The following is a 12,816-nucleotide window of genomic DNA, read 5'->3' as shown; positions in this document are numbered from 1 at the left end:
CAAAGGACTATACTATGGAAATGGTAATAGAAAGAAATTGAAGACATGCCTGCGACAGTTTCCAGTTAGGATGGTATGAAAGGACACTAAATTTTGGTTGATCACGTCTCTTTGATTTTCGTAAACTTTAGAAAAATAAAGGCTGATACAATACTGATTTCACCGAAGAATGTAATAAAATGAATTGAAGGAAAAAAGAGAAAAACAGTAGAGAGATAAAGAATAGGAAAAATACATCAAAATTATGAATATGTCATTTAAAAGAAGGGTATTCTATAACAGATGAAGAAAGTTTAATTTCTTTTCACATTAAACACTGTTTACCGCAATCAGCTAACAGAAATAGAAATCTAACAGAAATTACTGTAACCAAGGTCAAGGTGACATAAAACTAAGGATAAATGTTATGAGAAAACCTCATTTAACGTGAATGACAATGTTAGATACTATATTTTTCTTGATAGCATGAGGTAAAACTTATCTTGAAGAGAAAACAAATAGTTCAGGTCAAGGAGACATGCTGAGAATTTCACAGAGAAGAAAAGCTTGCCGTGTCCAGAACACGTAACTTAGGTAAAAGGTGAGTTAGGTACGAAGACGAGGCAGCCTCACAGGCCCACGACCCAGGCTTCACATCACGGGGTCTGCGTAGCTCCCACCTCTCAGCCGTGAGCTGTCAGTTTTGGCAGAGGGACCTTCAGTAGGAACCTTGGCTCTGACCAACCATATTTCAACAATCAGGCCACCCAGGGAACTGTTTTCAAAGGGATATTTGAGTATTTTCACGTTACACTGTTAAGGCAGCTAAATTTTTGGTGTGTTCCATGTATAATTTTACTGCTAGTTTTTATTCTTTTTTTCATTCTGCATAATAATGATATTAAGTATTAAGTGACATAATTCTTTCTCTACTAATAAACAAGTTTATCCATTTTGCAAACTCTAAATTGAGGTCTTATGAAAGGGAAATTTATAATGTGGGAACACAGAAAAATATATTGAAAACCAATAGAGACTATTTTTAACCATTGTAAAAATTCAATCACAATTAGCTGATAGTCTTTAACTTTGGAAAAACAGAGAGTAATTAGAATTAAAGTAGGTATTAGAAATAATTACCAGTAATTTGTTTTACAAAAAGAGGAATAGAGCCATAAATGGCTTAATTGCCCAATTAAGTAACTACCAGATTCTTCTTTCGTCAACACTAACAGAATTCATGTTTGAGCTAATGAACAAAGCATATAAATATTTAACATCTCTTGATATAACATTTAGTGATAAAGAGACCACATAATTCTATGTATTGTGGCTGTGCACAGATCATCCAGGTTAAATATCAAAGATACGTTATGAATAATTCCCAAAACTATCAATGGAATATTAATTAAATGAATTTTTTTAAAGATTCAGAAACAAAAGTAGAAAACAATTATAACATGGATGAGACCGAGCTTAAACAATTATCGACCTAATTAAGACCTTTTAATATTATAACCGAAATGCACGATATTTTTTTATTTAGTTTACAGAAAGAATCTATAAGTACAGGTTGCAGAAAGAAAATGTTTAGTGCTATTTACACTCATTTTAAAACTCTGCTCTATACAAATTTCTGATCAGTATGAACAATATTCTCGTAGCTCCACTGCATAGAAAGCCTTTTCATCAACGCTTTAACAATGAGTAAAGTAACCTGATCACTCTAAACGAAGCTGACCGTTTGAAACCATTTACTCTCAATGCTTGTAAGGACCGTGGACACTCATTTAAGTACAGAACGTGTCAGCTTGTAACTTCATTGTTATAAAGGCTAAATTATTTATATGGAACATTGTTCTACACACTACACCCCAATCTATATGTAAGTTCTATAGTTAGGTATTTTATAAGTTTTTATTAAATATATTCTACACATATTTGTAATTTCATCCAGGAAGAATTCCTTCCCAGTGAAAAAATATAAAATCTTTTATGTTTTTACAGATTTAGATGAAACTGCTCATGCTTTAGTGCTGTGCAAATTGTTTTGAGCATATCAATTTTAAGTTATTGGTACAAAACAAAACAAAGGCATCCTGAATTGCGTATGCCTTTTAAAAATCAGCTTTTGATTTTAATACAACTGCAAGCACTGACACCAAATGCAAACTACATGAAGAAACAAATTAGTTACTGCGGAGAATTTTTTAATTTTAAGAATTCATCTGAATTCTAATGAGTGAGTGCGACACTGGACACAGATGAGCAATAATTATGAAAAAAGTCAAATTGCTGATATTCAAATACATAAAATTGAACAGTAAATGAGGTTTCCTAATATTTCTGCACAACAATGAAAGTCTATGAATGATCGGAACCGCCCCCTCCCACATTAAGGCTAGGAAACACACTCACCCCTTTTGTGCTGCGTGAACAAGCTCTCGGTTACTTATGACTGGAGAGGGCACATGTTAAAGGAAAAACCATTTGCTCATCAGATCTCTACTGAGTGCTTTAAACAGGCACATTTGGTTTTTTCATTTGCGGCACTGAAGGCCGTCACCCTCCGCTTAGTGTTCTGTGCCAGTGAAGCCACGATGGCTGACTGTGGTAGAATCCACCAGACAGTTTAGTTTCTTGTCCATTTTTTCCTCTCCAGTTGGCCCAGTAATTAAGGTCATTAGTTGCTGAGTGTTTTCCAGTGTGGAATTGTATATATGAGAATTTCTGGGTACCATGAACTACGCTATAAACTCTGCTGGTGAAGAAAACAATCAAACTTGTTTAGTGCAAACTGTATTTGGAACACTTGATTTGTTAGTTCTGGTGATCGCAATTTTTGTGGCAGCAAAATCATTTCTGCTATGAAAGGTAACTTGTTAACTTTTCCCCTGGAGATGGACTGCATTCAAAAACCAATGTTTTAAAACTGCTCAACACAAACAAAAGTACTAGAAATAAAAGTCATAGTGAAACAGGTTGTTGGTTCTTTTTACTTTCACGAGAAAAAGATGACAGCGCTCATGTGACCACTCACTCCATGGCTTTGCAGGCAGATGTGCTAAGGGCTCCTGATGCAATGTGGGGTTTCTTCTGTCCCGGTGGCATGGAAGACAAGGACGACGTCACGTCACACTTAGCAGACAGTCTTTACAGGATTACACAACAGTTACTCTCGCCTGTCTTTTCCCGATTCCTCTGACCTGGGGAAATGAAGGAGAGTTTCGTCTGTAAAAATGCTCCTATTGGAGGCAGGGGAGGAGGGGGCACTCAAGTTTAACAACAAATAGGTTTTTAATGTTTGCATTTTTAAATTAAAAATCATAATAAATGCTCTTTCAATTTAAGCCTGCTTCCAAAATGTCTGGTCATTTGCTTCACAAGTTCTCATCAAGGACTATGAGAAGTTCCTTTCCCTCAGAATGTCCAGGGAGAACAGGGCATTCCTGGCCGCACGTGGGACTTCTCTGGCACACGGCTCACCTTGAGAGTTTGGCTCTGGCAGTGTCTCTCTGGCCACCAAATGCATCACTGTTGTTTTGCCAAAAGGAAGTTTTAACGCTGTGTGAAAAGTAGAAGACAATTTGTTACATGTACTTCAACCTATCAAAATCACTAGCCAGAACTAAAACCATTCAAAATTGATTGCTTTTTGTGTGACTTCCTCAACAGGCTGAACTTCTGACCAGATAGGACATCTCTTAAACAATGAAATTAGGTGACTAATTAATTAATATTCTGATATTTTGAAATTAATGTTATCAGAAACAATTTTTATAATTAAGATATTCCTGTTATGTTCATTATCTTGACATATACACCATGCTATTTAAGGAAAGGGACAAGATAAGATTCATGATTGGTTAAAACTGGAAATACCTTTAGAGGAGAAAAGGAATTTAAAAAATGTTTCACAGAATACTTTTTCTACATATAGGCAAAAGTTTAGATTAAGAGACATTTGTCTTTAAATCTAATTATATGTCAGTCACCTAATAAAATTACTACACCAAACAGGCCACTATCATGTAGAAATAGAAGAAATCACAAACTAATTTTAAACACTTAATCTCAAACTTTATTCTCCAACTAGAAAACAATTTCCTTTAAATATTACTTTAAAAGAATCACTGCCTTAGCGTTATTAATAATTACTGTTTTCTAGTCAAGCCTGTAAAAGGTTTTCTCATTCATAAATGACAAGTATTTATAACTATGAACTATTTCAGACACAGACAGAATAATATAATACACATCCAGATACCCAGGAACCACTTAAGCAAACACAACCATCAAGTTTCGGGGTGAATTCCTCTGTTATTCTGCGTATAAAATTAGAGCAGCCGGCACGTCTAACGTCTAGGGTTACTTCCATCGTGCTGAGTTCTCACATCCCAAGCTACTTGCACTTCACTAATTACAAACTGAGGGCAGGCTCCCTACCTCGCCTCAGCAAGGACGACGTTCCTGCCGTCAGCTTTGCAACCCTGCTCTGCTGGATGACGGCTACCATGTGGATTGAAGACGGGTCCTGACTGTCTTCAATGGTATTAATATCTCATGGAACCCAGGTGAGCTTCTCCTTCTGTAATCTGTTATGTGGTCTGTCTCTTAACTTCTGAAGTTCAAATGAAGCACGATGGCCCATAAGTACACACGGTGATGGAAAAAAGAGGAGGGTCTTTTGGGGATAATGTCCTAGGCCTGATTTAACATCAGGGTGCCAGTGAGACTTACACTATTAAAATGTCACTGCGTACATGGGAAAGCCTGACTGAGTGTGACATGCACACGTGCTGAGCTGTGCATCACCGCCACAGCATCCTGATGACTCTATGAGCCAGACCTGGCATAAAATGCATCTCTGCTGTTCGTCAACAGTGAAACGGGCCATGAGCGCCTTACTGACCCCCTCCCGCAGCTGCAGCTCCCCACCTAAGCTGGAGACAGTAATTCCATCACCTGCCCCTTAGCAGTTCTATCGATTAAATGAAACAACCCAGGGAAAAGTCTTAGTTCAGGGCTTGGCACACAGAAGGCATTGGGTAAATTCTACCACCACCACCGTCGTTTTGAGACAGCAAGGAAAGTAGTCTCACAAAACAGGTCAGTGAACTGAGATGTCCACTTAGGGAAATGTTGGCCAGGCCTGGGAAGCTGCTGAGTGGCTGGCCATTTGAAGCCAAAACTTGGATTGACGAGGACTGTGATTTTCCTTCTCCACTGGATTTTAACTAGAAGCACCAGACACTGATACTAACACATCAAAGGAGCTGAAGGAAGAAGAACAAGAATCTGAGTGCTTTCTCGTCCTCCGCTGGGGTCCCCTGCTCTCTGCTGTGACACTGCACAACATCCAGAACGCGGGCTTCCAACCTTCACGTGAACGTCACCCAGGAGTTCACACAGTAGTAGGTTGTCCAATGAACGTCCAGTACAGCCAGGGAGCTACCAGTCAATTCTTAGATGAAGAGTAGGTCCGTGTAACTACACAAGGAGCTGTAAAAAGACCTGCACAGCAGCTCGATTTGAAATGGCAGCTATCTCTTCGTGGATATCAGCACTTATTAGAGCGGGCATTACACTGACACTGAAACTTGGTTATGCATGAAATTCTATCCTGAAGTGTCCTTCCCACTTGATACTGTCATAATCGTCATTGGCACTCATCTACTCCAGCCCTGATGACACAGCCTTCTACCCGTGGGTTTTATGTTTCTACTCTGTCATCCTGCAGCACCTTGAAGGAAGAAGTTCCTGTGCAACCCTGGATCGCCAGTTGTTTAGCACACAGGGTTGGCACATAAGGAATAAATATATGCTGAATGAATGAAAGTATTCCACATTTAAGGAAAAGCAAATGTTTCATTGTTATCTTTAGGGAAAAAACTCAGACACGCTTTAAACAAAGATTATTGAAGTACATCACTTCATTTGTCTGCACGTTTCTAATTATCAGAATGTTTTTGAAATACATGTACTACGTAAAAACAAAGCTTGCTGATGGTAGAAAATGTACCCACAAGGCGGCGCTGTTGAGCTACATTTCTCCAGTCGCGTAGAAAGGGCAGCAACTGCTAACAAAGTGTCTACTGTGTGCCAAGCACTGTTCTAAATGCATTGAATGCATAAACTCATTTAACCCTCCCAACTCAGGAGAACGGCACTACTGCTGTTCCGTGTTACTCTGAGGAAACGAGGGCAAAAGCACTCAAGTAGCTTGTCCAAGGTTGCACAGCCAGTGAGTGGTAGAGCTTGGAGGCAATTTGGACAGTCTGGGTCTAAAATCTGCTCTTTCCATCACCCCGCGGCACTGTCTCTCTAAAGGTACTCATTTACCTGTACTCTTGCACGAATGGCAACTGTATCAGTTAAGTCAAACTGAAAACATTTCCTCAGCATATTTGAAAAGCAATTATCAGAAAACTTTCCTAGTTTGTGTCTGGCTTTAACTTTTAAATATTGCATCTAAGTTATATGATCCAGAAGTAAATAGAATAATATCTATGGAACAATATCTATGGGCTCCCACCTGTAATGGGATAGAGTTTATTTCACAAGGTGGTAAACACCACAGATCTAAACTTAAATTTAACAGAATGCAAAATGTGAAGTAGACACCAAAAAGTAGGCAGAATTCATACTGAATTTGAAGGTGTAATTTTTTAGTAAAATCAAACACTAGCATTTAAACAAACAAATGGATACTGCAACCATGAGACAGACACGAAATCCCATTACGAAGGTGACCATTACCTCCTAATGTGACATTGCCATGTAGAAATCGTCCTTGATAAATAAGTCGTAGAATATTTGGACTGCTGACCTGCTCTTCTTCCCAGTCTGAAAAGAACCAGTGAACTTGTTAGGAGTGTTTCAACACAGAATTACGGCATTAGTGCATTCTCTAAAAATTCTGATCCAAGTCAGAGAGAAACACCAAAGATGACACTGGGAGCTTGCTGATACGACCACTGCAGCCTCGTTCCTGCTAGTTCTTCTCATTACAGAGTAAGAGCTGCAGAAAGACTACTTTTGCTTCTTGAGAACACGAAAATGTGCCAAAAGAGAGTTCTGAAGTTTAAGAATTAAAACAAACGAGTCAGGAAAAATCTAACCGTGGGTAAAGAGGAATGTCATTTGAAAATTAATTCCAATTACAGGTAATTAACAAAATATTATAATGTTCCAACATTTGTACCTGTTTAAATATATATTTGAGACTAGAAGCAATAGGTGTAACAAAGATTTTTAAATAAATTAATACATTGATATAGCAAATAAAAAATTATACCTCAATAAAACTAAGGAACAAAAATTTTAAAAAGAGAATAATAAGAAGTAAATGTTAACTTTTGGACAGTGGTGATTTATTACTTTATTGTCTTTTTGAAGTCGTTTGTAATCATTACAGAAAGACACAATTTTAATTCACTTTACCCAAAACACTCAGAAGAAACTTGAAAAATCATATATATCAGAAGGCACTATTACTAAACAAATATGGACACTGGGAAAGTGCACAGAGAAAGTCAAAAGACAAACTGGTGGGTAGGATGGGTAACGGAATAGTTCATTTCACCCCATAACTTATAGGAAAGTATGAAAACCACGCTGTTAAAATAATGATGTAAGGACACGGATCATGTGACAGGGTTAGAAATTTTCCCCAGTTTGTAGATATAATAATTCCAGCTCTGATTTTGGTAGAGATTTGAGAATTTCATCATCATCTTTTCAACAATTCTAGTGTGATGTGTTTGTTTCCTACAGGTGCTTTTCTATCAGGAGATGGTAGCTGTCCACACAGAGTTAAAATACCACAGAGAGGAAATGATGGAAGAGAAAGGGGGAAAGGAGAGCAATTTTCTTCTGCATTTTTTTGGAGTGTTTAAAATGATGAATATGAATCTGATAAACCAAGTGACTCAACAAAAATGGGTAGAATCTCAGTCTCTTCCCCCCCGCACCCCTTCTCCTCCCCAAACCCCCTTTCTCCTGTCCCTCTACCCTCCCCCTGGCAAGCCTTTGTTGCCTTCTGACTCTAGTGCTCCCAGATCCCTCTGCTTCTAGAACAAAGATCACATAAGCCTCTAACTCTTTAGCATGCATTACTTTGAATCCGTGGCACCCAAATGACTGCTTAATAAAATATTTCTGGTCCAGATGGAAGTGTTGTACAAGTATCAAGACAAATGACAGCAATTGTCTAATGCACAGGAAAAAAATATTCTAAAAATATTTAAAGTATTTTTTGAGATGCAGAAACTTGAAGCCACATATTTCTTTATGTTACACAAAGTGTCATGATTTCCACGTCCTCCACTAGTTGAACACGCTTCCCTCTCCGAGGACCTGACATGTAGAGAGACCTGTAGAAGGACAATGCTTCAAGGAGGAATTGCAGCTAATCGTAACACGTATGTAGTGGATTGTTTTTTGGATCTCTGACCCGGTAACAGCTATGTGCCTGACTATTCCACCTATTAACAATATTCCACTAAACTGATTAAGCTTATATCAAGGAAAACCAATTCCTTCCAAAAATATATTGTACAAAGTATTTTCTTCTACTGATTTAATATTTACTACACTTTTACCAACAAATATTTACATTTGCTGACCTTTGGTGCATGATATGATACAATGTAGAACTAGAGCTTTAATGTAAATATTTTATATAAAATATTAAAATTAATTTAAAACATTTTTATTCCCTGCATTGTCTAAAATTGCTGAGTACAACTGGCAAACTGGGGAAAGCCTGGGTTCAACATTTTTGTGTGTGAAAATAAGTACCGTAGGATAAAATCAATTCCATACACTGCAGATGGCTCATTCATTTGGGAAACGACAGTGAAGATCGGCACTTGAATCTGACCTTTTTTTTTACCATAAGTCAGGAGAGTCTAAGGAATTAAAACTAATTTTAATATTCGGTAAAATGATTATAAAGGTAAAGTATTTCTTTTATCTCGACATAATGTTGCCCAAATAAAATACGCTTTTGAGAGATTATTCATTTTTTGTCTTGTGTAATCTTTTCTATAATACCCATAGATGTCCAAAGCTAGCCTTACCCTTTCTTCCCTCCAAAACCATAAAAACAATCTGTTACATCATACTTAGTAAAACACCACTATTAGGCAGGTAATTTAAGAACACTTTTCACACTGACAGCTATCTATCCTGCCTGGCTAAGAAGAAATTCTAGAGCTAGCCCCAGATTAGTCCACTTGGCTTTTTTGAAATTCCTTCTCACCTCTAACCTTTAGCTTCAGGCCATCCCTGATTCAGGACTAGCATTCACTGTCCCTTGGTTATGAATGGGAAGAAAGATCTAGTTATTTGAAAGTACTGGCCTAAATCAGTGTTTCTTAAACTCAGATCTACGAATTCACAAAGACATATTCTTAGGGTCTGCAAGTCCTCTTCAAGAACTTCCAAATTGTGTTTTCATTTTAACGAGAATTTAGAGGAGATTATCTAGATAATTCTAATAATCACTTTACAACCCAGTACATGTAGCCGTGGGATTTTAGTGCCCATGTATACGCTGAAGTTTAAGGCTGTACTGGCGCCAATCCAGACTTCTTTAATCGTCAAGAGGCTCACCAGGAAAGGACAGAGGTTGACTTAACGTCCACAATCCATTCTTGCTGAGTGAAGGCTGTGCGGCAATTTGGAACACTGTGTGAAAGCAGGTTTTGTGGGGAATGTGCAGATAACGGGGCCCTCACGCAGCAAGCAGGGGCACAAGCGTGCCAGCTCAACAGCACTGAGTCGTGGGCAAACCGCGAGCCAGCTTTAGCAAGGGACACCATCTGGCTGGCACGCTGATGCTGTTGTTTGAACACTACTGGTTTCAGATTTACGTTTGGATTTTCTTTGTTGACCTATTTGAGTTTTAGGGTTATACGTGAGTTATAAGGATAAGAATTTTAACTGGATTTTATTTTTCTATCTTTAAAAATAAATATTATGATAAAAAACATTTAAGTCAGCACTAGGGAATCTACAAGAATTTTCTTTCTCTAAAAGTGTTCCATGTATTATTTAAGGTTGAGAGACACCGATCTAATTTATTCATTTCACAGTATATACTGCGTTCTTTGCTGAAACAAGTCTTGTCCTTTACAAGTCCAAATGCTTTGGCGAACACAATGAAATGAAATCAGCTGAAAGTCCTATCACTATGGTACATGCCACAAAAGGGACAAGATAACGTGGGGCAAATTCAAAGGAAGAACATAAGCTAAAGACTCACTTTAGGATGGCAAGACAGTCTTATTACATAGAAAAGAACTGGAGAAAAGAAGGAATAACACACACACACACCACAATTTTGGTGTCATGGATACTGGCTTAAAAATACAAAGCATTAATGGGTTTTATACCTTCTTGACCTTGTAGTAGGTTTAGAGAACACAGAAGTAACACGAATTAGAAATTAACTTTGTGTCAAACTCTATTTAAAATAAGCTATGTATAGAATAGACCAAAGAGAATGTATTATAATTTGTTAAAGACAGTTTTTCTTTCCTTTTAATTTGTATTTTATAAATAGGTTTACTAATGTGAATGTGTGTGTATGTGTGTGTTAGCTATGTTGTGTTTTTCTTTAAAAAAGTTTTTTTCATTTACATTAAGCAGCTCTAAATCAAGAACAGGGACTCTGCACTGTGGCCCCTTTACCATCTTGCAGTGACGTAGCTGAAGAGCAGAATCTAGGGAAGGAGGCAGTAATTCCTGTTAACTTGGAGACTTGTACCCTCAATTAATTGTTTGCTCTTTTATATATCTTATCTATTTATAGCTTTTTCAAAATGTTTGTGAAACAAGGTAGGGCATAATGAATTAACATTATTTGTTCGCAAGAGAAAAACACCACTCACCCATTGGCCAGTTGTCATACACGTGCTTTGCAATGTCAGAAGCAGAATCATTGGGAGAAAACAGGAACTCCTTTGTTTTCCCACTTACCAAGATGAGGCGCAAATTTATCTGAAAGAAGACAATGATTCTTTTAATATAAATCTTGAAATTTTTAAAGTAATAAACAACTCAGTTTTCCATTTCACATTCTAAATTATTACTAATACCATTTTCTCATTTTTATTTACTTAAATTCTATAAAGATTTTTTTAAAGAATGGGGAATTTGATATATGATTTTATTTATAATATTTAATATATGGATATATTTGCCTCAATAAATGAACAAAGGCAAACCAAAATTCATTATTCTTTTAAATTTAATTATCCCAACAATGTCCAGAATTGGACTTCTACAGGTTATCACATTACTGTAGAATACATATTTTACATTGAAAAACTAATAAAAGTGGTGACCTTGCAAATTAAGAAACAGAAAAAAAAATTTAGCTCATAATCTACTTCTTAGAAAAAATAGAGAGAAAATAAATTATATACAACTTTTTTATTCTATAAAAATTACTCAAACCTAAACAAACTAACCAGAAATTACAATTTTAAAGAATTTTTTTATGGTTAACAGAGGAGTCAATCAATAGTAATTACTTTAATCCCAAATGCATGATCACGTATTTTCTTGGGAGAGGTAAGAGGAGTTATGTGTGACAAAGAACATAGATTCATTCACTGTCAGAGAAAAACCTAAGGTGAGTAATAGAATTAAAAATTTTGAGATCCACTGGAATTATATTTCCAAGTCAATATATATATTTGCTTATATGTCATTCTTAACACATTTTCCAAAATGTTTACTGTTTAATTTTTATCTTTATCCATAATTAACTTGATATTATCTTTTTAACACCATGACATCCATTCACTTCCCTGTAAGTTATAGAAATACAAACATGGTTTTCTATACTTCTGGGCCGCTGTTAAAAGAGCAAATAAGACCTTCCTAAAAGTTGGGTCCAGTTCAGAGCTGAGCCCTGGGACTAGTCTACCTTCTTTATATATAAAGAACAGAGAATGTCATTGTGCCAGTTTGAATTGTGCCAGGTCCCAGGTCACCCAAGCTCTCATCTTCAGTTACCAATATTTTTTTTTCCTCATTAAAAAAAAAAAAAAAAATACCAGGGCGACCGGTTAGCTCAGTTGGTCAGAGCGCGGTGTTCTTAACAACAAGGTTGCCGGTTGGATCCCCACATGGGCCACTGTGAGCTGCGCCCTCCACAACTACATTGAAACAACTACTTGACTTAGAGCTGAGGGGTCCTGGAAAAACACACTTAAAAAAAACAAACCAGAAAATCTTTTAAGACAGCAAAATCTACAACCAATAAACTGGTGCCAGCTGCAGCACCATCAACATACCAACACACCAGGTCACGGACTGACCACCATCATGGCCAAAGCCACTCCCAGTACCTCACCACTTTGAAAATGTGCTGAAAGTTATAAAATATCTCTTTTAGAAAAACGCTACACACAAGCAATTCTGCATTCAATGGGATGTGACGGGATTCCACATTAGATGGAGTAGAAATGGATTTCATATTAGAATCTGTACATTCTATCTTAAGAAAAAGTTTTTCAAAAGTTAAAAAATAGAAATCCATATTCCAGATGAAAAGCTGTTTCAATATGTCCAATAAGAATGCCTTGTTGCTTTCCTAACTAGAATAAAATCAGACCAGAGCTTAATACAGGAAGTGAAATGATGAAATCACACTGCTGTAAAGAAGTGATACGATCCAGAAACCCTGTAAGTTCTATTTGAACCAAATTCAAGGAGTGGTTTGTCAGAATGACTAAACAGTAAGAAAACACCACCTTATTTATTCCGTATAACAAACAAGTAATGAACGATTCTTAAAGTAAGGAACCCAGAATCTTTACA

The 12,816-nt window shown here is 36.8% G+C and overlaps 1 protein-coding gene across 2 annotated transcripts in view; it reads right to left on the bottom strand.

Moving 5' to 3' along the window:
- Positions 1-271: 271 nt before the first annotated feature.
- Positions 272-12,816, bottom strand: part of UBL3 (ubiquitin like 3) — a 74,575-nt gene continuing 62,030 nt past the window's right edge. The window contains exons 2-5 of one of the 2 annotated variants that reach the window (XM_074330070.2): positions 10,878-10,986; positions 6,739-6,825; positions 3,466-3,543; positions 272-3,185 (exon numbers count right to left, since the gene is read on the bottom strand). In XM_074330070.2, coding sequence (XP_074186171.1) covers positions 3,133-3,185; positions 3,466-3,543; positions 6,739-6,825; positions 10,878-10,986 — 327 coding nt within the window. In that variant the 3' untranslated portion in view covers positions 272-3,132. The remainder of the gene's footprint in view (positions 3,186-3,465; positions 3,544-6,738; positions 6,826-10,877; positions 10,987-12,816) is intronic. The other variant, XM_019736576.3, reaches the window with a different exon arrangement.

The sequence above is a fragment of the Rhinolophus sinicus genome, chromosome 16 (genome assembly GCF_057876585.1).
Source record: "Rhinolophus sinicus isolate RSI-liver-muscle chromosome 16, RSI-T2T, whole genome shotgun sequence".
NCBI classification, from domain to species: Eukaryota; Metazoa; Chordata; class Mammalia; order Chiroptera; family Rhinolophidae; genus Rhinolophus; species Rhinolophus sinicus.
This window is presented reverse-complemented; position numbering and strand designations above follow the sequence as displayed.